The sequence below is a fragment of the Tenrec ecaudatus genome, chromosome 12 (genome assembly GCF_050624435.1).
Source record: "Tenrec ecaudatus isolate mTenEca1 chromosome 12, mTenEca1.hap1, whole genome shotgun sequence".
Taxonomy (NCBI): Eukaryota; Metazoa; Chordata; class Mammalia; order Afrosoricida; family Tenrecidae; genus Tenrec; species Tenrec ecaudatus.
This window is the reverse complement of record NC_134541.1, coordinates 119,448,929-119,475,174: the sequence shown is the minus strand read 5'-3', so window position 1 is coordinate 119,475,174 and position 26,246 is coordinate 119,448,929. Positions and strand designations below refer to the sequence as shown.

The 26,246-nt window shown below is 44.8% G+C and overlaps 2 protein-coding genes across 3 annotated transcripts in view; one reads left to right on the top strand and one right to left on the bottom strand.

Annotated features, from left to right (window-relative positions):
* Positions 1-1,051: 1,051 nt before the first annotated feature.
* On the bottom strand, positions 1,052-18,578 carry DCTN5 (dynactin subunit 5). Its single transcript, XM_075564619.1, has 6 exons — positions 18,431-18,578; positions 17,620-17,688; positions 15,383-15,501; positions 11,735-11,846; positions 7,094-7,196; positions 1,052-2,476 (listed from the first exon to the last, which is right to left on the bottom strand). The coding sequence occupies exons 1-6, from the start codon at positions 18,476-18,478 to the stop codon at positions 2,379-2,381; spliced, it is 549 nt and encodes a 182-aa protein (XP_075420734.1). The 5' UTR covers positions 18,479-18,578; the 3' UTR covers positions 1,052-2,378.
* A 90-nt stretch (positions 18,579-18,668) lies between these two features.
* PALB2 (partner and localizer of BRCA2) overlaps positions 18,669-26,246 on the top strand; it is a 29,474-nt gene continuing 21,896 nt past the window's right edge. For both annotated transcript variants that reach the window (XM_075564618.1, XM_075564617.1), the window contains exons 1-6: positions 18,669-18,878; positions 20,626-20,685; positions 20,819-20,918; positions 21,603-23,051; positions 24,232-25,061; positions 25,373-25,444. In XM_075564618.1, the coding sequence (XP_075420733.1) occupies positions 18,831-18,878; positions 20,626-20,685; positions 20,819-20,918; positions 21,603-23,051; positions 24,232-25,061; positions 25,373-25,444 (2,559 nt within the window). In that variant the 5' untranslated portion in view covers positions 18,669-18,830. The remainder of the gene's footprint in view (positions 18,879-20,625; positions 20,686-20,818; positions 20,919-21,602; positions 23,052-24,231; positions 25,062-25,372; positions 25,445-26,246) is intronic.

Here is a 26,246-nt window from a genome sequence, read left to right as displayed (position 1 = left end):
ACCTAGTCTGTTTCTAAGCCAATAAAATTCCTTTCTTGCTAAAATTAGTTCAAATTGGAGTTCTGTTGTTGGGTTTCTGTCACTTGCTAAAAAGAAATCTAATTGGATTTTGTCGGCTCTACTTTGTGTACTCTGCTATAGGGTGCCAGCCACATTTACACAATTTTAAGACAGCATTTCCCCACAAGCTTTCTGAAGCTGCGTAGCATGTGCGAACACAACTGCCAAGAGATATTGTTAACTAAAAAAGCAAGATGTAAAGCAGCACAAATAGTTTGTTCCCATTTGTATGAAATACACACACACAGACATGCACACACCCCCTCTGGTGGGATAGACCAAGAGCTGTTCCGAGTGGCTGTCCCTGGACAGAATGTGAGACTGGCACTCTGGATAAGAAAGAGCTACTTCACTATGATGTCCTGTTGTCCTTCGCTTGTAATTGGATTGGATTTTTAAAATCCATAGCTTAAATTACTAAACCATTTAAAAACTGTGCTAAAAGGCAGAAACAATGCCATCCACACATATGAGCACACACCCCTATACACACTCTCTCTCTTGATTTCGTTGCTTACCAAGTGGACAGTCAGCCACAGAACATGGCCAGCTTCCTGTTGGCTCGGTGCTAATCTGGTACACGTGACCTGGAAGATGAGTCTAGGGAGCATCTAACTTCTGATACCAAATTTCACTCTTTGATTGTACAAATGGAGAAGGGAGTTGGAGGAGACGGCTGAATGAGTCCACAAACACTTGCAGCCACGCACCGCTGGTATCAGAAGAGACACAGCAGATGTGGATGTAAGCATGTCTCCCCTTTCCAGGTCAGACCTGAGCAGCACCGCCTGTGCAGACACACACACATGCACGGGACTCCTGGGCCAGCCACTGGCCTACTGCCTGAATGGAAGTTCCCTAGTGTCTTGGACTTTGTTTTCTCAGCTGTAAAATGGGAACAGCACCCCCCTGACTGAGTTGTGTGAACTCAGCAAGCAGGTGTGTACCGGTACACAGCAACATGCTTGAGGAAGAGATGCCACGCCTCAAGTGACTTGTTTCATAGGTGACTTTTTTTTAATGTACAAACACAAAAACTTGCGACAAACCAGAAAGCAGCTTTACACTGAAACCGCGGAGATGTTTGCATTTCCCTGTGTCTGCAAACCCTATAGTTGGACAGTACGGTGAGAAGGCTCCTGCTAGATTCTAACGTTCGGGGCTAAAAGCTACACTACTTTGTTTACAGCAGAATTAGACATCAAGCAAGGCCAACCTCCCCCGCCCCTCACTTCTGAAACTTCCTTTTTAAAGGCAACCAGGAGGGCTGTGTGACCAGGAGGGGGATAAGAACAGCACTGGCATCTTCCTTTAATCCTTGGGGCCTGGGCTCACAAGCCAGTTCTGAAACCCCCACCCGTTATATGGGACTGGGTTCAAGTACAAACATTTTAGTCTGAACTGTGGGCTTGACGGCAAACACAGAGCGAGCTGAGTGGTTCTGGGACAGGGAGTCAGTAATAGTCCACTGCCTGGAAGCAGCTTCAGACCAGGAGTGATTGCCAGACCAGCCCACTACACAGGAGACTCAAGGGCAGGGGTTAGCAAAACAGAGCCTGAGTGCCACGTCCCTCCGTTTCGTGATGGCGAAAGAGCCAACAAAAGAACACCAGAAAGCCCCTTCCGCACCGCCCGGGGCAGAGCTGTTTCTGGAAGAAGCCCTAAGGGAAGCGTGAGTCCGCCCTCCAACGTGTGGTACCAACACGAATCTCAAAAAAGCCCCAAACTTGCTGCCATGGAGTCAGTGCTGAATCATAGGCACCACCAGGGTTTCTGGGACTGGTAACCATTTACAGGAGTAGAAAGCACAGTCTCTCCCGAGGAGGAGGCTGGTGGTTTTGAACTGCCCACCAGGCGGTTTGCAGACCAACTCGGAAACTACGCTCTGAAATTCACGCATTTTCCCCCCAGGATTATGAGCAGCTGTGGCCACCAGTCAACAGCAGCAGGGACGCAGAGAGAGATCTGTGGTGCCGCACAGCAGCTCCGTCAGCTCATGCACAGACAGGGCGCGTCCGCTCAGCCGGCCTGCTGCAGGCAGCATCTGTCCATCCACAGGACGGGGTTGAAACTGGCAGAAACGGACGACTGTGTTCCAAATGGTGTAAAGAAAGTTTAAGCACAGCATTTGGGAACAATTCTTCCAGGCATTCTGTTATTAAATATTGAAGAACTTAGAGCCTTGAAGAATTACAACATCATAAAGAATTTAAGTTAAAAAAAAAAGGAGACACAGAGCTCTGTGCAGATGCTGACTGGCTCACTCTGTCCCCGAGTTCATCTCAGAGCTCACGCAAATTCAAGATAGGAAGGAGACACTAGACTTGTGTCAGGGGCAAAAACTTCTGGTAGTAGCTCTTGGTGACGTCGATCATCAGCTCCTGGGTACACTCAGGGAGCTCCCCCGAGAAGAGTCCTAGGGAAAGAAAGAAAGATGGTCAACCACGTGGAGCTGGAAGACTTGCAGCGGATTCCTGTTTAAACCCTAACTAGTCATGAGTGTCTAAACCCGTGGTTCTCAACCTTCCCAATGCTGTGACCCTCTAATACAGTTCCTCATGTTGTGGTGACCCCCGACCATAAAATTATTTTCGTTGCTACTTCATCACTGTCATTTTGCTACTGTTATGGATCGGGCGATCCCTGTGAAAGTGTCGTTCGCCCCCCAAAAGGGTAGCAACCCACAACAGGTTTAGAACCACTGACTTTATCTTCTTGAAAACATGACTGTATGTGTAAAATTAGTAGTATAGTTCCCCAAATGAAAAAATATATACACATATACTCCAGAAATGAGAAGTGAGTACAGTATATTAGATGAGCTGAGTTCGGCATCTGACTACATCAGGGGTTGCTGCAAAGACCTGTCCACCCCCAAGGACTCTGGTGTGATACCTTCTGAGACAAAGTGAGAGCTCTTGAAGTAAGAAAACTGCCCTTTGTTCATACAACACTGAATCTAATACCTAAATATGATACAATTCGTGGAAGAGAAGGGAACAGAAATAGCTGAATAAAAGACAAAGCTGGAGCAGTTCTGTGTAGGAATGTCAAGGGCAGAGGGCTCTCATACACTGCTGGTGAGAGTGTACATTCAGACCACCTTTTTGGAGGGCAATTCAGAAATACAGTGGAGCCCATGAAAGCTGGGACGAGATGGGACTGCCTGTGTTTCCAGGTCTCTTATGGTTTGCACCTTTAACAGGGTCAGATTATTTTGCTGTCACTCTTCAACAGTGAAAATACTTACCTTGTCCTTTTCTGACAACTTTCTACAGTAACAGAGGAGCCCAAATGTTTAAGTTCCTAGGCTGGGACCAAACAAAATAACTTCTCAGCATTTATCCCACAGGTAGCCTTGCTCAATCACACAACAACTCGTATACAAGAGCGTTCAACGCAGCACAGATTCTAATGGTGATAAACATGGCACAATTTAGAATGGCCTTTTATTCTAAGGGGCTGCTTGGCTATAGTGCGGTGCATACACTGATACCATGAAAGACATGTAACCAGAACAAACGGCATGGAGATACGAGAAGGTTCACACACCATGGAGAATGTTCTCCACTTCATGGAACAATGCACTCACAGATTGTTGGTTGGGAACGTAAGCCATTGTGCAAACCTCCATCAAAGCCAAAATACAGTAAGAAACCCATGACTCATTGTGACACCATGGGGTTATCATGTATCAGAAAGGACTGGATGGGAACCCAGGCGAATCTTCCAGACCAGACACAGTACATGAATTTCTCTTCTATGGTTTTCTAGCCATGGTCTTTGAACGCTCAAAAAACGAGTGTTTGGCTGAGACCATGCAAATTGAGTGACATAGTCCACTAAGGGTAATGGTCAGTTCATGATCCTGCTGGAAGGGCTGTTCCTTGAAAATGGCAATTGGTAGGCCCAGAGAAGGGTCTACTCCACAGTCAGGGAACTTCATCAGCATCAAGAGAAGTCTGGAGCAGAGCACGTCCTTTGGATCTGAGGTCTCTGATTGAAGACCCAGAAGAGAGAGCTGTAAGACTGAAGATGGCAAGTGGTGGTGGCAGTGGGCTTGCCAGCCCATGGAGGGAGAGCTGAGTGCCTTTGGGCAGGCTGCTTAGTGGTGACGCTGAAAGAACTGTGAAACACCTACCCAGGTAGGGCAGAACGTCTTCCCGCAGAGGGCAGAAGCAGCCTCTCTGGGCAGCAGGCTTGCCAGAGGGGTTTAAAGAGCTGTGACCCTCACTCACGCAGGGCAACAGAGGCTGAGGCTGCCCCGTTCAAGGATCACATGCCTCCCGTCCTGGGAGTATGGTGCCAGAGAGAAGGATTCACAAGCCCGGCAGCATGGTAGCGGGCAGCGGCATAGGCTAGTGAGTCCCAACGGCAGAGGGGGAGGTCATACAGGCCCCTGAGCTGTGTATGGTTGATCCCAGCATCTGACCTGAACCATGGGGTGCTTGCCCAGCAACGTAAGGATGGTCATGGCAAGGTGGAGAAGGGCAGGTAGTTTTCCTTTTGAGAATCTGTTATTATTTACCGTCTGCTTTCTATAAATAATAATGGCTTTCACTTTGCCTCCTCTGTCAAAAAGAATAGCCATTAAAAGGAATGAAACTAAAACCTCTGTACTGATAAGAAAAGATGCACAAGATAAGTTGTTCAATAAAGCAAATTTCAGAACCGTTTAGAGAGCAGGCTAGTCTTTAAAATGTTTAAGTATCAGCAGTTTCATATATCCATATGATATGCAAATATATCCTATGTATCCACTCACATACATAATAGGAAAGACTCTTTAGAAAGAGTCTAAAAACCCCAAAATTCTCAGAGGCACTCTTTGCAAATTGCCCGCCTATGCTTGACTTACAAACTTATACTGAGACTGCACGGTATTTAACGGGATCTTAAAAATTAGTCGCCAACATACATTCTGAGCTTTCATGTACAAATTCGTATTTTTAGCGTGCTGCCTCCTTAAGACAGTTCTGAGAGCTACAAGCCCAGTCTTCATATCATCTGCCTGGCTCCCACAGACATCTAAGTTTCTGGCTCCTGATCAGGATCCTTTCTGCATGGACTGCTTTCACTTTGTCACCTGACATGCTGTTCTCTCCTCCCAAAACGGGCCGTGGTCCTGCAGACCTGTTTCCGCATTCAAAAATGGGGAGTGCCAAAGGCAGTAGCCAGCTGTTCACAGGTTTCTGTGCCACAGCTTAACAACCACCCGCGAAATACCCTGCTCCCGAGAAGCACAGGGAGCTCAGCCACTGGGTCATGGGAGTCCCGGCTCCTCACAGCTTTCCTACTTTGGCCCATCTGATGAGCAGCCTCTCTAGATCTGTTTCCTGATCTCATGCAACTTGAATTCTCCTCCATAACCTCCCAGTTGACAACCAAATAATGCTTCAGTCTTCCGCCATCAATGCTCAATCACCAATAGTTCTACTGAATGTGAGCATATGTTTTCTTAGAGAAAATTGGAATATTTCTCCAGCAATATTCTTCTCATCTCAGAGCAGATACCAGTCTAACAAGCACTTAAATCAATCGCTGGAGCTGTGCTGGTCCAGTATGTACTGAGAACAGCCTGACTTTTCCAGAGCTGGAACCCAGTATGGGAAGGATAAAGAATCTTGGTAGCTTGATTGCTAACTGAAATGTTGGGTGGTTCAAATCCACCAGTTGCTCCATGAGAGAATAGACCTGGCAATCTGCTCCCATAAGGATTCTGAATAGGTTCCCCTCTGTCACAGAGTCATGTCAGAATCAACCTAAAAGCACAGAGCGGCAGCAACAACAAACATGGGTAAAATAACTGGACAAGCCTCTCCTTCCTCCCCACAAAAGCAGCGCTGCACGAAACAATGCGATAGCCAATTTCCCCCTTAAAGGATTTCCACAATGCGCTTGTATCTCTTGGTAACTCAAATTCAGAGAGCTGGTTTTTTTTCTGTTAGTTGGAAAAACAATGAAATCACCCAGTTGTAGATTATCATATCAAATCTCTCTCTTCCCATCATAATCCATCTGTAATTTTGCAAATTCAGCCCTGTACACACTACAAGATTTCAAGTGTGTCCAACATCATGCGGAAGAGACTGTTTTTTAAAAATGAACAAAACATAGCAATGAACATCCTGGTCTGGGAAGACGGATTTTTTTTTTTAATTTCCTTCTGCTTTCTAGGGGTTTCCAAGTTTTCTGGGATGAACATGTATTATCTTTTGTTTCCTCAGATATTTTCTACTTTGGTGCTCTGAGTGGGGGTCTAGTGGGTTGATGGAGGGAGACGGACTCACTGTGTCCATTGTGTCACACGGGGCTGAGGGTGGGTGAGATATTTGCCATTGTCAAGTATCGCTGAGAAATGAGTCTCAGGTCATGTTTCATGTTGACGTTTCCATTTGGAGATTCCCCAGTCAGGGTGAGATGGAAGTTCATAGTGAGAATTCTCTAGAGACTTTTCCAATCCAGAGTCTCGCCAGGGGTCCTGAAACTACAGCCCGCAGGCCATTTATCCGGCCCGCTGGGTGTTTTTGCCCCATTTTGTTTTTTACTTCAAAATAAGATAAGTGCAGGTCTGAGGGAGTGTGTAAAAAGTGTAAGGACCCTGGTAGGCCAACAGGGTCAAGTTTCTCTGTGCACCACCCATGCTGTGGGCAGATTTGTGCTACACGAACCTTTGAGCTCTCCGAGGGTTCTCGCATCCCACACACGTAGCAAACCCAGACACCCTACCATAACGAGGGCCTCCTCGAGGCATGCTAGGACTCATGTCCTCTTTCATTTGACCCTTCTACCTCCTTGTGACCCCAAGTAAGCATTTTAAGACTGTTGTGCTTTCGGGAGAACGTACAGGCACTTTGTACCGAGGCAGTCTTTAAATTAGCTCTGGCATGATCAAGAGGGGCTGCAAGCAGGTACCTGCACTTTATCCTGGGTTACGGACTGTGGGTCAAGCTTTTCATTGCCAGGGACCAGCGTGTGCTTAGAAAGAGAATCACGGACGAATTTTGGGATGAAAAACAGAACCCGAAGTTACCTGGGCAGCCTGAGAAGACGGTGAACGGTGGGACCACAGTCTCGGGGGGTAATACTGTGTTGTCGAGAATTTTGCAACAGTCTTTCAACACACACCGGCGCCCCTGGAATTTAAAAGTTAGTAGGAAAGCAATCAATGGCACTGAACTGCACAGATAGAAATGGAAGATGTGGTGTGCCTCAGACAGCATGCTGAGAAAATGAGTTTCGCTCTCTGTTGGTTGAGTCTGCATCATCAAAGCCTGAGTCTACTTGGACTCTGGTAATTTGATCAAATACACTTGGCCGGAAACGTGGCGATCCTAACACATGCCAAGGTAATGCTAACCTACCAGGACCTCCTGTCTTGTATGACACTCTGGTTTGGTTGGTCTCAAATTTTCTGCATAACTAATTATTCAAATAATATGTGTTCCCAAGAAAATTAGACTGCTAAACAGTTTTTAAAAAGCTTAACCCTGTTTATAAGTTACCAAGATGGATTGGTAAGGACTGGTGATTGGAATGTGAAACCAGGGGGGAGGAAAATATGAGCTCGGTGACGGAAATGAGCCAGAGAGCTCATGAATCTCCAAAGACCAACAACTTCTGCGAGTATCTATCTTCTCCAACATGAATGGGGACTATACACGAGCCTTGTCTAATGGAATACCTGAATCAAACTAAGTGCACCTATGGAAAGAAATGATGAAGAGCCTCAATTGTAAACAGGCGGAACTAGGTCAGGGACCAACTGCAAAACAAACCATCCATTGATCCTATGCAAGCTCAAGCTTAAGCTAAACAAAATTAAAACAAGCCCATGAAAGCCAAAATATAACCTCTAGTATGTTCTACCTGAATTTGGCGAGCATTTCAAAAGTAGGTTTTACACACCGAACAGTAATAAACAAGTTATGGGATGCATCAAGATTATCGCACATGAAGAAAGTGACAGGTCATTAAAAAGACAGGAAAGAAAAAGGCCAGAATGGACGCAAGAAGAGATTCTTGAATGTAGAATCGCCACAGTGAAAGGAGGAAGTGAGGAGGTCGAGGAGCTAACCAGAGGATTTCAAAAGGCAGATCAAGAAGACAAAGCATTAAGAATGATGGCAACATATGGACAAATATGCTTGATACAACTGATGTATGGATTGTTATAAGAGCTGTAAGAGCCCCCAATAAAAGATCTTGAATTAAAAAGTTTTTTTTAAGACAAAGTACTGTAACGAAATGTGCAAAGATCCATAGTGAGAAAATGAATTGGCATCAACTTGATGGCAGTGAGTTTGGTTTGGTACCAAAAAGAATTGTTTGACATTCCATCACTTTAGGAGGCAGCAAATTATCAAGACGCAATCCAAGTTGCAGTGACCAAAGCAAACTCGGTGCTACTGATGCTGACTCACAGCAACCCTCGAGGACAGGGTAGAACTGCCCTTCTGGGTTCTGAGACGCTAACTCTGTGTGAGAGCAGACAGCCCCTGCCTTCTCGCATGGAACACAAAAATCATCACAGTTGGATAATAAAATACAATCACGATGAAGAGATTATCATCAAGGGTTTCATTTTACTTAGATCCACAATACAAGCAATCAAGATATTATATATATATATCGCATTAGGCAAATCTGCTGCCTGAGACCTTTAAAAGCAAGGATGTTACTTTTGAGGGCTAAGGTACACCTGACCCAAGCCAAGGCATTTGCAATTGCCTCCTATGCATGGGAAAGCTGGGCACTGAATAAAGAAAACCAAACAATGGATGCATTTGAATTGTGGTGTTGGCAAAGAATATTAAATACACCACAAAGTCCCAGAAAAATGGACAAGTTTGTCTAGGTACAGAAAGAACGCGCTTTAGAAGTGAGGATGGCAAGAGTGCCTCACATACTCTGGACATGCGATCAAAAAGACCAGTCCCTGGAGAAGGACATCGTACCTGGTACAGAGTTAAAGAGACCAAGAAGAAGGCCTTCAACGGGATAACCGACACAGTGGCTGCAGAAAAACGGGCTCAAACCCAGCAAGAATGAGGAGTGAATATGGTCCGGGCCTGGCCGTGTTTCATTCTGATGTGCCGAGGGCTGCTGTGTCTCAGAATGGATTCTAAGGCACCTAACAACACACTTCCAGTCACCAGGCGCTCTAATTACCTGCGTTGGCCACCAGTTTTCCCTTTCTCCACTCAAAATGTGTATTTCAGGAAGGAGTCCTGGTGACACAGTGGTTACACCTTGGGCTGCTAACCACAGTCAGCAGTTCAAAACCACCAGCCACTCCAAGGGAGCAGGAAGAGGTCTTCTACTTCTGTAACCGGAAGCTCACAGGGGGGGGGGGTCCTACCCCATCCTACAGAATTGCTGTGAGTCAGAATTAACTCAATGGCAGTCAAATTTTGTGAGTTTAATAATAGCTTATTACTTAACTTCAGGCAATGTTCTGAAATTGGTGCTCGTGTATTTTTAAAAATTTGGGGGGGGGGGTAAAATTCTGTTCAATTTCCATGGCTTTATATTTAAAATTTAAAATTCACCCTCATATATAATAATCGGCTACTTTAGTTCTTCTTCCTTAAAACAACTCACAACAGTCCAACAGATATGTCACCAAGAGAAAGGATCTGCAGACACTGCCTTCAAAGGCCACGCTCTGTCAGTCACAGTAAATAGAGGGTGTGTTAGTTAGGTTTTATGTCAACTTGGTTACATCCGTGGAAAGGTATGAGCGGAGTCTAACCTCTCAATTAGGACACAGCCTAATGATGTCTCCTTGAGGATGTGGCCTATTTATAAGAGGCTCTGTGGAGAACTGGTCTCTCTCTTGCCCCTTTCCTTCCTGCTTGACTGATCCTGTGTCTGGCTTCTGGGGCTAGCAGTCCATGTAGCCCAACGATCTGGGAGCTGTCCTCTGTACTACGTTCCTGCTGACCTTGGAGTCACGTGACTCTACATCCTCTTCACCTTCAGTTGCACGAGTCTGCCTCATGAGTTGGACTGCCCTGAGCCACTTCCTTCATATAAATGTCTTTCTTATACAGAGATGACTGCTACTGCTTTAGTTTCTCTGGAAAAGCCAGCCTAACACAGAGATGGATTTTAGTATCTTCCCCCTTTCATCGCTATCAGGCTGAACCAAATTTTCGGTCGCTAATATATGCTAACAAGCAATTTCTCTAAAGCTAGAGTATTTGGCAAAATAAATGATGCTTCCTTCATTCCCAGTTGCAAGTCAGACTGAAACATTTTCTGCAGCAACGTGGTTTTCCACTGCATCGACATCCTTACTGAGCCCCCATGGCTCAGGGCTGTAAAATGCATGGTTTCTGAAAGTGTGGGGTTATTTTAGAGGTTGTCTTAATCCAGGATTAAGAGATGACTTTGTATTAACAGGCACCACTGCCACTGAGGAGTAGATTCCAACTTGAAGATCCCATACAGGCTTTCCAAGGCTGTAAGTCTCTATGGGAGCTGACAGCCTCATCCTTCTCCTGAAGAGCGGCTGGTGGGTTTGAACCACTAACCACGGTTAACATTTTAAAGCTTACCCAGCAATGCATCATTAAAAAACATGAAAATGGGATTTTTTCTTTTCTTAGAATCTAGACTCAGGTTCAAATTTAAAATGTAAGAAACATTTTCCCTAAACATTAAGGAAGACTGACTCTGGTTGTTAATATGTACACCTAGGGTTTTCTCTTAAATCCCCAATGGAAAGCTCTGTATCTATAAAAAAGCAAGAAAAACAACCTGCAGAGCTTCAACTGGGCTAAAATGATGCCTGGTTCCTATGGGCCAAGGCTTCACCTCACAGGTTCTTTGAGCACAGAGCCCACATGTATCCAACAGTTTCCCTATTGTCATGCTCTGGTAACTTCTGAACTTACACATCAGTCCCTTCCCTGAGATCCTCTCGTTGGTCCTGGGAAAACTTCTACCCATCTGTCCAGATTCCCTCTATAGATGTACTAGACGGAGGTCCTTGAGGTAGGGCAGCCGGAAGACCTTATAAGGTCTTATATGGTCTTTGACCTGGTTCAAAGCCTAGCTTTGTCACATACTAGCTTTGACAAGGGTAGCCCTGGTGGCACAGTGAGTTCCTCATTGGGCTACTCACTGCAAAGTCAGCAGTTTGAAACCACCAGCTGTCCTGTGGGAGAAAGATGAGGCTCTCTGCTCCCATAAAAGGTACAATCTCGCAAACCCAGAGGGACAGTTCTATTCTGTCCTACAATGTCACTATGAGTTGGAACTGACTCGATGGCAGTGAGAGCTTTAACAAATACCTTAATTAATATCTCAAGGTTTCAATCTTCTCCTCTGCATACTGGGATCAAATAGTACCCACCACCATCTTTGAATAGTCATGAGAATTCAATGAAATAATCCAAGGAAAAAATTAATCATTATTACTAAAGCTAAAGAAAACTCCAAATGTAGCAAAAAAGACTCAGTCCCTGGAAGACGGTCAATTACTCCTAACCCGTGTGGTTGGAGAAGCCAAGTCCCCCAAGGAAGAGCGGGGCTGTCAGTCAGCAGGGTCCCCCAGGAAGAGCGGGGCTGTCAGTCAGCAGGGTCCCCCAGGAAGAGCGGGGCTGTCAGTCAGCAGGGTCCCCCCAGGAAGAGCGGGGCTGTCAGTCAGCAGGGTCACGGTACTCACGATCACACAGTTCTTTCCAACGTGCACGTAGGAGCCAATCTGGGCCGCGTTGACCACACAGTCTTCCTCAATAAAGACATGGTCCCCAATATGTAAGGGAAAGAACGCCACACTGGAGAAGCAGAGGAAAACAAAGGTCAAGGTAGTAAGCTTAAGGCCACGGTTTCTAGACATTCCATCCATATTCTCCATTTTACCATCTCGTCTTAATAAGACTGTTTCTAGCAAAGGAAAAAAACCCATGGATGAGAATACAATATGGAAATCATTATTAGACCCAGCAAAGGGCAACACCTTCCGAGCCGGTTAGCAGGCTGTAAACTAAAAACTCATGAATGATGCTCACTCTTGCTGCCCTTGAAAATAGTCACTGGTCACACTTTCAGAACGCTGTGCTGTGAGGTCTCAGGGGACCCGTATCAGGTTCATGGGCTACAACTGCCGCACCAACAGCTTGAAAATTATTTCTTCACCAATTTTGAGTGAGTACTACATACCGGACTCTAACTAGGAAAACAATGGTGAGCAAAAGACACAAAATTCCTGCCCTTTTAGTGAAGATAATAAAGGTTTTTAAAAATTAAATGAGTAATTAGTTACAACTGGGATAAAAGTGCTAGGGAAGAACTATCAGGAGTTGAGAATCTACCACAGGGAGGATTCACACAGAGGGAGGTTTGGGAAAAGCTTCATTGTGACATTTAGGCAAGACTTGAAGAACAGGACATGGCAGGTTTCCTGCAGGTTTCTGCTACTGTGCTGTGCAGGGCAGTAAACGACAGTACCAGCTTTATAGCTACAGTTTGAAACTCCCAGCCAGAGACCGGGAGACAAGTCTGCAGATCAGACACACGCTTGTCTCCTGAGAGCACTGTTCTACAGAGGCCAACTCAACGGCAATGGGTTGCTATGATGTATTTAGCTTTCTTAATCCATTAGAAGTCTGTGTACAGTAGTCTGCAATCACGAATTCCTTCATCTCTCCAAGGTCTGTAACAGTACTGATAATCCTTTAATTTTACATTAAAATGTCCAAACTTTAGAGTATATTCCAGTTCTGGTATTCAGCTATTGCAGTGAAGTGAAATTCCTTCTAAGTAGGCGGGAACATGCAAATAAGGTCAACGGGACGCTAACTCTAGGCTTGATCCGTTTTGTCTTTCCTCAGGGCACAAAGGGAGCCATCTCAGAGCAGGAAGAGAATCGCTCGTCCACCAAGAGTGAAGTGTTTCTGAGATGCCAAGCACACAGAGGCAGAGTAGAGGCAGTGCTGAGACCACGAGAAGAGCAGTGGGCTTCCCAAGCTGCACAAGAAGGGGTTCCAGGGGCTTTGGCGCACTAGCCTGAGCAGGGCAGAGGCCAAGTGATGGCATGGCTACAAACTAAGGAGAGACGTGTCTGCCAACGTGGCTACGGAGAGACACTGCGGACGAAAGGACTGCATTGTTAATGTTATCTTAGCCTGACTTCTTGTGCCCGGCTAACTTCCTTAATAAACTCTCCTAACCGTGACTGCTGCCTGCGAGCTGTGTGCGGACACTGCACCCAGCAGGGGCAGAGTGCTATGGAAGGACAGTTGGTGTCAGAGAGGAAAAAGGATGGAGCCTCACAGGACACACCCTGGGATAGATGTGGAGTTGGATGCTCTTTCACTGAAGTGAAACTGGAGCAGGTCAGATGTGGTTTCCATGCCATTTCCTCCCACATGCAGGGGGGCTAAGGGGGGGGGGGTAGAATATGCATTCACTTTCCATCCTTGTGTTGCTAGTTACACGCTCCTGTTTATATACTTTTAAGCATGAACACTCTCATTTCCGTTCTGGTTGTTCTGTTTCAATTAATTAATTCATTTATTTAATTCAATTAATTATTTAGAGAATTTATTTGTATAATTCAATCAATTCATTCTAGTTCTACCTATTTCTCCATCTATAATAAAACCCTTGTATTATCATTCTTGGTGCTTTTGGGGGACCATATTCAACCCAATACTGCCTTTGTCAGGTCAAGAACTTTAGCAGAGTATCAGTCATTGTCTGAAACTACAAAAGGAACCACAATGTTTTCTGGTTTGGCCCCACCAGCCTTCTGATTGAATGAGCAGATGTTTCATGGTAATGACATATGACACCCAATTCCAGAGTATTACAGAAAAATTATGGCAAATAATGGATTTCAGAACATGCTTTTCTGCCGCCCCCCTCCCCAATCTATATTCTCAATTTATAGCCCAGGGCTGACTGGCATAAGGAAGGGACTAAGTAATATTTGTTGAAATACGGAATGAAATGCTGACTGTGCCATAAGGAGCAGCCAGGAAGGCAAGTCAGCCTCGGGGGAGCGGCACAGAGAATGCCACCGCAGCATGCATCGCGTTCAGTTCTCTTCTCCATGTCCTTTCTTGGACAGGAATGAGTCACGGGGCCTCAGTCAACCCGACACCTTGGGTCACAGCTGTTTAGACCCGGGGTAGGTACTTGACGCAAGTTGAGTCACTCATATGCCCTCTCCCAGAAAATCGGAACCGAGACTTAAACTTCTAGTTAATATCTATTAAAAGTCAAAATAGGGAAGTGATACAAGGATGGCTCCATAAGCAGGGGGCAGACCGAGGCACCGGACAGAGGAGAGGGAAGGAGAAGGGCAGGAAAGAAACAGTACAATCTCGGGGGAGATCGGGAGCGAGACAGAATCGCTGATACGATCTGGGCTGTCTAGTTCCAGGCTCTAGTCCTTGGTGAGACCCAGCTCCTTTTTCCATCCTTAAAAAACTCAAAACTCACTGTTATTGAGTCAATTCTGACGCACAGCAACCCCATGGCACAGAGTAGAACTGCCCCATGGCTTTCTGGGACTATAATTCTTTATGAAAGCCGAAGGCCTCATCTTTCTCCCAGAGTGGTTGGTGGTTTTGAACTGCTGACCTTTAGGTTCGCAGCCCAACACCATGGGCCTCTGCCTGTTTAATGAGAGTATTCCTTCCTATTTATTTTGTTTGCTTTTAAATAATATTCTACTGTGTTTCAGAGAAGGGAAGGTTCACACAGTAGTGTAGGTTCCCATTCAACAATTTCTATGTAAGTTGACATTGGCTACATTCCTCAGTGTATGAATCTTCTCCGTATTTCCACTTTCCTTCTGTTTGCATTCATCTAGTTCTCCTGCTTCCTGGCATTTTCATTTTTCTCAGGTGATAATTGTTGACTGTTGGACATTAGATGGGCAATTTTTAAAAGAAACACAATAGTCATGGGTGATCACAATGGTATTGTGAGCCAATGTACCATTTAGTTACAGAGAAACTCAGGTTAGTTTTGGTTCAAGGTTTGAAGATGAATCTCAGGGCCAAATTCCAGGGAGTCTTCCATTCTCAGCCAGCCCAGGTGGTCTGGTTTGTCTTTTAGAATGCCCTTTGCATCGCTTCTCGGCCTTTTGGCTAAGATCAAGTGTAGAACCCCCTTTGCTACTGCTAGCTTAAGAGGATTGTGTTTCTGGCAACCAACCAACTCAGACTAAGTGAACGCTTACCTACTGTCCCGCTATAATAAGGCAAGGCCTGCTCATTACACCACAGCTAAGCACACACGGATAGCACCTTCAGCCGCTGCATCTGCCCCCCAGACTATAACAATGTATTCGCTTACACACCCTTTACTGAATTTCTTGAACGGTGGCCTAATGACACTACGACTTTTCACCACACAGTGGCGTCCGACTCTTACGTTTGCCAGATCTCCTCGGATAATACAGTCATTCATCACAATGGTCTGCAAAACAAGCACATTAAAAAAATTACCACGTGGACTAAGACAGAGAGCAGTGGAGTGCGCAACACCACACTGATGGAGAGTTACATCATGACGCACCAGGTGACAGACTCTGCCAAAGAGAAAGCTGTCAGGTAGAAAGTTGCTTTCATGGTTGTCACCACAGAGCCTCAAGAGATCACCACCGTCCATCAGAAGCGTTGCCCTTCATCTTCCAAAGAGAACCCATTGAACACACCGCCCTCCCTGGGAGCACTTGCTGCAGACATATATGTTTTACACACATAACCTTAGATGGTTGGGGTTTTCTGCAAACTGTGCAGCCCCGCCCTGTGCACACTCACTGCCATCGAGTCGATTCCAACTCATAGCGACCCTACAGAAGAGGGTAGAACTGCCCCTGTGAGTTTCCAAGAATGGAACTCTTTACGGGAGTAGAAAGGCCCATCTTTCTTGCTCGGAACGGCTGGTGGTTTCAAACTTCCAACCTGTGGATCACAGCCCAATGTGTGACCGTTACACAGCATGATGCCCATGATTTATCTGGCTGTGTTATATGTGGAAAATGCAGTACAGTGTTTGCACCGCCTTAGATTTACTTGAACCCTGGTGGTGCAGTGAGGTACGCATCAGCGGTTTACAACAAAGTCAGCAGTTCCGATGCACCTGTCACCCTGTAGAAAGATGAGGCTGTCTACTCCCATGAAGAGTTAGTTTTCAAAACCTTATATAGGGTCCCTGTGACTCACAATCGACACGACGGCAGTGGGTTTTGTTTTGCCTCCCAAGTCTTAGCTGCTTGCTTTGTCTTATCTCCTAACAGCACTGACTGCCTCCCACTTCAGGCTTCCAAAGGTGGACCCAACAAAACTGTGACTCCACCTCCAACTTCTATGCTCAGATCAAGTGCTACAAAGCCAGCTGGGAGATCTGGCTCCCTCTGAGGTTGTCTGATGGGATGGAGCAATCCGATGGAGAATTTGAGGTGGGTAAAGGCCCATATTTGGTAAAAACACTTTAGAAATGTCTGTGGAATAAATGAGGCAAATGAGTATAAAAGTGGAAGTTAAATAGCTGGAGTTGCAGATGAAAACGTTACCAGGGAACAGATTATGAGATCTATGTAACCCTAACCTGGAAACAAAAAATTCAGACGATCAAAGAGGTTGAAAAGGTACTGTTAATTTGGATCTATCAGAAACAACTCTGGGGGAGGGAGGGGAAAAAAAGAAAGAGCTGATACCAAGGGCTCAAGTAGAAAGAAAACGTTTTGGACATGTTAATAGCAACATATATTCAAGTGTGCTTAATACAATTAAATGATGGATTGTCATAAGATTTGTAGGAGCCCTCCCCAATAAAATATTTTTTTAAAAAGAAGAAAAAACTGTCCATTGACTCGAGTCACTTCTACAGTATGTTGAATTTCTTTTTTTCTTCTTAGTTTTTTATTATCATTTCATTTTATTATCAATAATTTTATAAATCTGGTCTTTGTCATTTGGGTTGGAAAATTAGTTAAGAAACATCTCAGAATGATAACATTAGAGTTACGTATAAACTGTAACACTAAATGAGTACATATTGTTAATGATAAGGTTACACACACACACAAGGACAGTCGAACACATCTTAAGTCAGGGACTACCTGTATTGATTATAGTCCAGTTCAGTTGGGTGGTAGGTTCATTAGTATTTCTTGGATTTTTATGCTTCCTAATTTACATACATGACACATACTCTTTTATGCACACCAAATATCACCAAGTAGGCACCTTTTTAAAAAGAAATTTGACTCAGGAAATATACAATAAAGAGGAGACATGGTGACATTGGATCTACCTTACTTTAAGTAATAAATCAGAAACCAAACCCACTGCCTTACCGTGGACTCTGATTCACATTGGCCCTAAATAGGGTTTCTAAGAATGCAAAGCTTCACAGAAGCAGATTAGCTTCATCTGTCTCTTGCAAATCGGCTGGTGGGTTTGAACCCTAGACCGTGTCATTTGCAAACCAACACTTATCAACAGAGCCACCAGGACTCCTTCCTAAATAGCTGGTGATAGGAAAAGGCAAAGCAAAGATGTGCATTCGCAACCTGGCTCAGCCCCTTACCTTGCCATTGAGAACGATGTTCTGGCTTCCACACAGCACGGACTGCCGACTAACTTTGTTCCCAGACGCCTGAAAGAAACAACACATGAGATGACACTGAGTCTGCTGTAATAAAGTTTAACTCATGCTAAAAAAAAAAAAAAGAAACAACACAAAGGTTGTTTGTGTTGGGCAACACAAACAAAAGGTGGGATGGGCAAACTGAGTAGCTTCAGGGCTGCTGGTTTCTTCAAGAAAGCTCCTATTGGAGAAAAAAGAACTTAAAACGAGGCATGTCAACCACGGAATGCATCCCGGATACAGAAAAAAAGCAAGATGGATGAATAAACGGGATCCAAGGAATGGACTGCGAATTTGGAAGTGGGAGGTCTCTACAGAGATAGACATGGATCAAACTGCAGTTCTATGCTTCGGTTCTATAAGCCAAAAAGGAGGGCGATCATTGTACCTCACATCGCAGTGTGAATTCAACGAGAAACAATAATAATAATAATACTGATCGGGCATTTATCCCGCTTCCAGCACTTTAAACCTAAGTAAATTACGGACGAGGAAGAACCTAATAGTCCTTAGCATTCAGTACGAGAGCAAGACACGTTCGTTTTAAAAAATAAACGAAGGGCCTGAAGCTGGCTATGCCCGGCATAAATAACAAAGCCAGCCGATCTATGAAGTGTCATTAGGTAATCGCGGGCTGGCTCCCACAGGAACCCGGGGTGGGGCCGGGGCTGGCAACTGCATGGGGACCCCTGGCCAGGCCCCGCGGGGCGCCGGCTCGCCCGGGGGAGCGTCTGCGCCGGGGCATGCGCACCGTTTCGATGTACTCGGACTTGTTGTAGAGCAACTCGCCCAACTCCATGGCTGGCCACCTCCGGTCCGCCGCTCCGACTCGGTCACGCCCGAACAGCCGGGGCTTCCGGCCACTTCCGGCTGCTCGGCCACTTCCGCCCCGAGGCGGCTCATCCACGTCTCGACTATCCGCTCGGTGGCCCCGCTCCATAACTCGGCAGTTGCCCTCTGCACATGCGCAGGATGGGCGCTCTCTCTAATTGGCCTGGCGGAGGGCGCGCGGCGCGCCAAACCCGTAAGGACCAGCTGGGCACGCGCTGGGGTGATCCCAGGCCCACATTCTCTCGCTGGGGACCCAGGACCCATCGTGGCCGCAGGATCGGGGCCAGCGATCTCCGTTCCTTTCTTCGGCTGCCGGCCCGATGGAAGAGCCTCCCGGAAAGCCCCTCACCTGTGAGGAGAAGGAAAAGGTGCCTGGGGCCATGGAAGGGCTGGCACGCACTGTGATTCCCCACCCCCCGCCACTTCCCTAGTTTTAGGCCTGACGGTTCCCTCCGCCGTCGGAAGGTAGCAGCGACCTCTGACCTGTCGTCCCCTCGGGGTAGAGTGGGGACCGGGATGAAAATGCTGAAGAGCACTGTGCCCACGGGGTAGCATTTAACAACGTTTCATGATCGCAGCACCAATGCAGAAGTTGCAAAATGTATAACTTTATAAAGACGATGTCCCCCGTGACCTTCCCGCCACGGACCTTCGCCCACTTTCCAATCTTGGTCCCCGTCCCCCCCTCACCCCCTACTTAATGAGAAACTCTTTGGTAACAGGGATTTCCAGGATTTATCGGGGAGGGGGGCGGAGTGAGTGGTGGTGTGGTTCTACTTTCTAACTACCCGCAAGTAGTGCGTAGTTTTGGGGAGGGAAATGATCATCCCTGACCTGTATGATTCTAAACTTAGGTTTTCTTATTCCGAATGTCAGTCACATCCATGTTAACACGGAGGGCTTGAGCGTGCTGGCTGTGCCAGGCATCCTGCCGAATTCACGTTAGCCCTTCAGCCCTCTTTTCCCAACATCTAGTGGGGGGTGAGACAGACCATTGCAAAGGCAGCATGATGGTTCCGCATGTTCACAACAGGCTCAGTGAGAAGCAGTCAAGATGAGAGGTTAAGAGCCGACTCCACAGCCCAGTGACCTGAGTGTGCATCAGTTCACATAAAGGCTATGACCTTGGACAAATTGCATAATCGCATCTGTAAAACGGGGGTAATAACTGATCTCAACGAATAGGATAGTCAGGAGGGTTGAAAGGAGTCAATGTATGGAAGTTGGAAATGTTCTTGGCACACCAATTGAAGCACAATGTGAAAGTGTCCACTGTTGTGGAATGGAGAATGAGTAGGGGCAAAATGGCTCCTTTAGATACTATTGAACAGGATGCTATGAAAACAGGAAACTTATACAGTCAATAAGGTGCCTACTAGCAAGCGTGTTCGGCAGGTGATGATAGGTGTTTGTTTCTTTTAAAGGAGCAGAGGATTTTATTGGTCAAGGAACTAATACCTCCTGAAAAGACTCCTCCTCCTATGTCTTGGAAAACGAGAGAGGGTGACTTTGCTGTCAAGAGAACTCTTTGAACCTCAGAATTCAGAGATCAAGGGAATCTTAATCTTCAGAGTAGTACTTGGGACTCTGCCCCAAGTTTATGTGTTTATGTAATAAGTATGTCTTGAATCCCCATTGTGTACCTGGCTAGATATTCAACAGTGAAAGCTTCGACTTCAGTGGCCTTCTGTATGTTCCTCAAATCCCCCGAGCCCATCCCACCACAGGACCTTTACCTTTGTGGTCCACTCTGCCTAGAATACCTTTTATCTTATTTCCCCAAACTAGCTCCTTTCTCTTTCAGATCTAAGTTCAACTTTTCTTCAGAAATGCCTCTTCAAGGGCACCCAATCTAAAGCAGTTTATTCCCTGGGACCCAGGGAGATTTGAGTGGGATTAGAAAAATAAGTAGGGGAGGAAATGTTCCACGAAATAGAAATCGCTCATGAGAAAGTCCTGAGAGAGTAGTGTTTGTGAGAACTACAAGTGGACCCCTCCAGGCACTGCCTCTTGCTGAGGGCCCCTTCTAGCACTGAACACTCATGTCTGGTGGGTACGGTGTCCCTTCCTGCTGACTCCGTCTTTCCTCAGTATTGTTGGGTGTCTTTCTTGCAGTTGAAGGAAAAACTAGCATATTTGAAAAGAGAATACAGCAAGACATTGGCCCGTCTTCAGGTAAGTGATTCTTTTTTCAAATTGAGGCATTGTGTTAAAAAATTTCATAGAAACAGTTCTTCATGTTATAAAGATTTATTTGGAAGCTTATTTATGTGCCTTAAATTTATTTCTGAGATTTTATTTCCCCTAGCGTGCCCAGAAAGCTGAGAAGGTTAAGGATTCTGTTAAGAAGAGAGTAGAACAAAATTGCTCGCTCCAGCAGGGAATTTCTCCTTCATTAAATCACTCAGGTAAAGTTAACACATTCACTCATGCTAGCTCTATTGTTTGTTCGCCAATTGTTTTTTGCTTTTTATTGTGAATTAGAGATAGTTTACAGACTTGGCAGTGTCTTCTCCCATTACCTGAACTATAGATGCTATACTTTCACCTGAATTGTTTATTTAGTTACTCTCAGTTTGCAGAACATATACATAAAGTATTAGATGATTTAAATATATAAGAAAGGCATCAAAATGTTCATGGGAAAATTCCATTATTTTAATTCCTTTTTTTCCATGAACATTTTAAAGCCTCTTTTATGCACAAAGAAAAAAGTCTGGATAGAAATACTTTAAAAGCCAACAAGCATTTTGGTATTAAAAGTAAGATAATTTATAATCCTAAAATTGGGATTATTGAAGTAGATAACATTAAAATTATTTTAGCTAAAAGAAAAGAAATTTTAAAAATTAGGTGAGACTAGATGATTGGGATAATTAAATCTCCTAATTCTAATAGTACTTTTGTCATTAAAATCCTATTGTCTGTTTACTAAAAATGACCATAGTTTCTTAGCATATTAAAAACTTGAACCTGGATATGCTGAAATGAAATACCATTGATCTTTATTAAATAAATGTTAGATAATAATTAAAATATATATTTTTGTTCCCTTTCAAAAGGAAAATATTTCTTATATTTTTCATCCACAGAACCTAGAAATAAAGTATATCCTCAGGACAGATTACAAATCAGTACTCGTCATGATGAAGAAACAGGAGAAAAAACATGTTTCACACCTGATATCGAACCTGATTCCTTCAACCTTGAAGATGGCCCAGTGGAAGACTTACATCGACAAAGGACAGATGGTATCCAAGAACATTTTTCTTACAGGGTCAATCACCCAGATGATGATAAAAGACACAGTAAACTGCCAGGAGGAAAAAAGCAGCAACAGAAAAGAACAATTATTTCTCAGGACAGAAAATCTCTCTTGTACTCTGATTCACTTATGCTTTCTAGAAGAAGACTACAGGGGCAGGAACAACTCAACGGGGAAAATCCTAAGACACCAGTATCCGAAATAAGACCTTACCTTTCTAGTCCTGAACCTGAAGTCCCACATTTTCCTGCACTTGTTACGGAAACTAATGGAAGGGATGCAGTACTTCCACGAACTGCCCAGCCAGAAAGAAGTACTGGTGGACCCATAGGGGAAACTAGTTTTCCCAAGGTGACCACAGTCCTTTCGCATACGCCCTTAGATAACAGGAGTGGCCAGCAACTCGAAGGCATGCCTCCTTCAGCAAGCTGTAAGCTCACTCAAAGGAGCACTACTTTACCTCTAAATGGAGAGCCTCGAGATCAGACACTGACTGTCCCTACAAAGAGCCCAGTGGTAAATACAGATAAAAGTGCAAACGACCAGCTGCTTAAAGGTCCTCGCTTAGCAGCCGATAAGTCACCTTTTGTAAATGAGCACGCTTACCATAACGTGTCAGCAAGTCAAACCCAAAACTTGAAAGACCAAAGTCTCAGTGGGAAATCTTTAAAACCTAATATTTTTGATGGCAGATATGACAGTCTTCAGGAAAACGAGGCTCTATGTTCATCTGAGAGCTTGAGCCTAGAATCTATCTGTCCTGTTTCTGCGGAAAATGAAACACATTCTTGTGCGGTTCTAGAAGGGCTTCTGTTTCCTGCAGAATATTACGTTAGAACCACCCGAAGCATGTCAAATCGCCAAAGGAATGGAGCCCTAGAAGCTGTAATTCAAAGCCATTTGCATGATAGGAGGAAAGGATTGAAAAAGAAAATTAAAGCAACTAAAAAGTTAAACCTTTCCTATGAAGAAGCTGATGAAAGCAGAATTCAGATGAGTGACTCATGGGCAGGACGACCAAGTTCAAGAATTCCTGTGAAATTTCTTTCTTTAACTGAGCCAAGTTGCCCCACCTCACCTGCAAGCGATAATGACTTTACTAGAAAGTCAGTAACCCAGGCATCTAATAGAAACAGAAGGAAAATAAAAGCAGTCTGTAACCCAGTATCTGATGACCAGGAACTTATTTTGCCCACTTCTGGCACATCAGGTGTTAACAGGACCAAGGAAGAAACCCTCTTGCACAAAGAGCAAAAAGAAAAAGAAGTTTTCTATGGTGAGAAGAGAGTTCATGTGGTTGGTGTGATGGTGATAGTTGACATTGCTCTGTTCCATGGGGTCAGAATTGACGACACTGGGTTTGGTTTCTATGGGTGGTCTAAATATTGTACAAGTGCTACATTATTGCGGCATCTTAGCAGTCTTGTATGAAGTAGAAACTAAGGCAAGCGAAATGGAACTGTCTCACCCATTCACACAATTAGTATGTAGGCAAGCCTGGCAGTATAACGCCAGAGCTTACAAATAGTGGTTGAAAACGTAGACACTAAAAAGAAAAATGTATCGTTAGTTAACAGTCCACAATGTGTCAACCTTCTCTTTGATTGAGTTAATACTTTTTCAAGGAGCCCTGGCAGAGCATTGGTGACCCATTAGCTCAGTAGCCCACAAAAGGCTGACAGTGTGAACCCAGCCAGTGCTCTGTGGGAGAAAAACCTGCCGATCTAGTCCCATGAGTGGGGTAGCATAGGGACCCTGTAGGTCAGTACTATGTAACATGAAGTCACTGAGTCAGAATTTGACTTAAGGGTACCCAAAAGAGTGTTGGCTCAGATTCAACAGGATCTTTTTCAGAGAACTTTTACTCGGACACATAATTGCTTTTGCTTTATTTTAGCTTCTACTTCTCGTTAAAGATAATTCTCTTAGGTGTGATCATACCTTCAAAATGCAGCTTTCTTTTTGTGATTAAAATGTCTAAAGTAATCAAAGTTCTTTAAGTCACTCACTGCGATCGAGTTGATGTCCGCTCACAGCGACCCTGTAGGTCAAGGTAGGACTGCCCCGGTGAGCTTCCAGACTAACCACGGGAGTAGAAAGCCCTCTCCCAAGGAGTTGCTGGTGGTTTCGAATGCTGGCCTTGCTGTTTGCAGCCCAACTAGTTACCTCCATCTCACTAGGGCTCCCAGCTCCTGGAGTGCTGTGGTCTAATTTAAACATTAATTTACTCAAAGTTACCTGATAAACAAAACGTGGATACTGCCTTGGGTTGTTACTGCCTTGGGTGCAACTTCTCAGCTATGGTGTGGGCAGTATGTAAACAGTACTGTGTTCCCATTAAATAAAAACAGGCGGTGGGTTGCTACTATATTTGAATCCGAAGTAGACTCCTTGGATATTAATATTTCTTACCTTGATCTTTGCTGTTACTGTTGTTGCTTGTTTTTGTATTTTAGGGAAGGAAGGTCATAGTCAGAAAGAGAACTCCATGACTCCCAGAAGTAGTGTTTCTTATTTAGCTTTGGATCGTGATACCGTCAGACTCCCATTGCCTGTGGATGAAATGCTGAGTTCAAAGCAACGGTCATCTCTTTATAAAATCACAGACTTTCAGTTACCTGATGAAGACTTTGGATCTCTTAAGCTTAAAAAATTGAAGCCCCGCTCAGAACAAATGGTTTACTCTTTTGAGTCAAAAATGTGTGCAGAGAAGCATCGTGAAGAGGGAAAGGGTGCTGTTTGGGAAGAACTGATTCCTAAGCAGATGGATGTAGAAACGGGAGTCTTGGGAAAGGAACTCTTCATACCAGCGGGCTGTGCACATCCTAAAATGTCAAACCTACAAGCCCAGCCTAAGAACAAGGGGCTCTCTTCATCCATGATACGTTGTACTCCTTTAATTACTGTTACGCCCGAAGAACACGTCAGACTGACGGCAGACATGTGTTCGTCTTCCTTCCCCATCTTAGGCTCTACTCCTCTTGTTGGCTCCCAAGCCCCCTGTAAAAACGTGTCTACGGACGTTGTTGGACGTACTTACTCTACGTGCCAACCTTCTCACGTGAAAGACACAATCAGTCTGACTAGTGATGCTAAGCCCTGCAACAATTCCATCCAATGCTTAAACTCGGGTGCCGGCCCCCAAGTTTCACAGCGAAAAGGACAAGCAGACTGCTGTGTCTCGGACTCCCAAGCAGCACCTCTCTCCATGGAGTCGTCCACTGCCAAAGGAAGTCAGCTCCCTGGAAGTGCACGCTTGGAGTTGTGTGAAGATTCCGTTGAGCAGGTATAGTCTGTTGCCTTCATGGAATTTTCTTGAAGAAATAGCATGGATAGCATAACTTCCTTCCACAATGTCTCCTTGGTATTGGAGAATGTTTTACCATGTCTTTGTAAATATTAAGTTCATGCTGAAGAAATTAAAATATATATTTAAAAATCTAGAGTGATCCTATTTTTGTCATTCATGAAGCAGTTGCATTTGGAACTTTGCTGCTGTTACTGGAAGAAATAAAAATATGCAAAGTAGATCTTTGGATGACTGTGTTGACAGCATACGTAAATCAGAGACTGACACGGTGACTTTTGTTTCCACAGACTGAATTCGCCGACCTTGCGACCTGTGATAGCTCAAACCCAGGCAGCCTGCAATTGGTTTCAAAGTTACAGGTCAGAAGAGTGTTTCTGTATAGTAGTGTATCTTGTGTTTGAGACATTGAATACATTTCTAAGATAATTTTTAAAAAATTTATAATACAGCTTTCTGTGCTTTTATTTAAAACTATGAAATGAAAGAGGTCAAATAGATCCAGAAAAACTCAAAGTATCCTACCTCTGTTTGTACTTTGAGATCCCTGCCATTCCAAGACGTTTACATGAGAAGGTATTGCCAACAGCAAGGAGGCTAAGTAATTCAACTTTGTATCTAAATTTAAATCAGGCACTGAGACCAAAAGTGGAATCGGTGTAATGTTCCTAGAAGAATTGCTTATGGAGTTAGGAAGTAACACACCAGAACGCTGTTGACATTGTAGCCTGTTGACATTGTAGCCGGGGCAATTGTGTTTGCGAGAATCTGCTGCAGTGTAGGGTGTTTAGCAGCATCCTCTCTACCAGGGGTCCTCAAACTTTTTCAACGGGCCAGTTCACTGTCCCTCAGACTGTTGGAAGGTCGGACTATAGTTAAAAAAAAAAACTGAAAAAATTCCTATGCACACTGGACCAGTCTGCTGCGTAAGCAGGACAGGCAGTGGTGGTAAAAACACCTGGCGGGCCGCATGTGACCCGCGGGCCGCAGTTTGAGGACCCCTGCTCGATATACTAGATGCCCAGTAGGAAACCCCTGTGCAGTGTGACAACCAAGACAGACAAATATCTCCTAGGAGAGCAAAATCATCCTAGATGGAAAGCATTGGTGTGCAGGAAAGAGCTAAAGACACTGTTTTTGCCTCTTACTGAATGACCTTCGGCA

Bases quoted from the DNA above. Each gene is read 5' to 3' on its own strand.
- DCTN5 (XM_075564619.1), bottom strand. From the start codon at position 18,478: ATGGAGTTGGGCGAGTTGCTCTACAACAAGTCCGAGTACATCGAAACG. The intron at 11,847-15,382 runs GTGTGTAAGCGA...CTGCTTCTCCAG, and splicing joins TTCAAGAAATTCAGTAAAGG to TGTGGCGTTCTTTCCCTTAC. The intron at 7,197-11,734 runs GTGAGTACCGTG...TTTAAATTCCAG, and splicing joins TTGGAAAGAACTGTGTGATC to GGGCGCCGGTGTGTGTTGAA.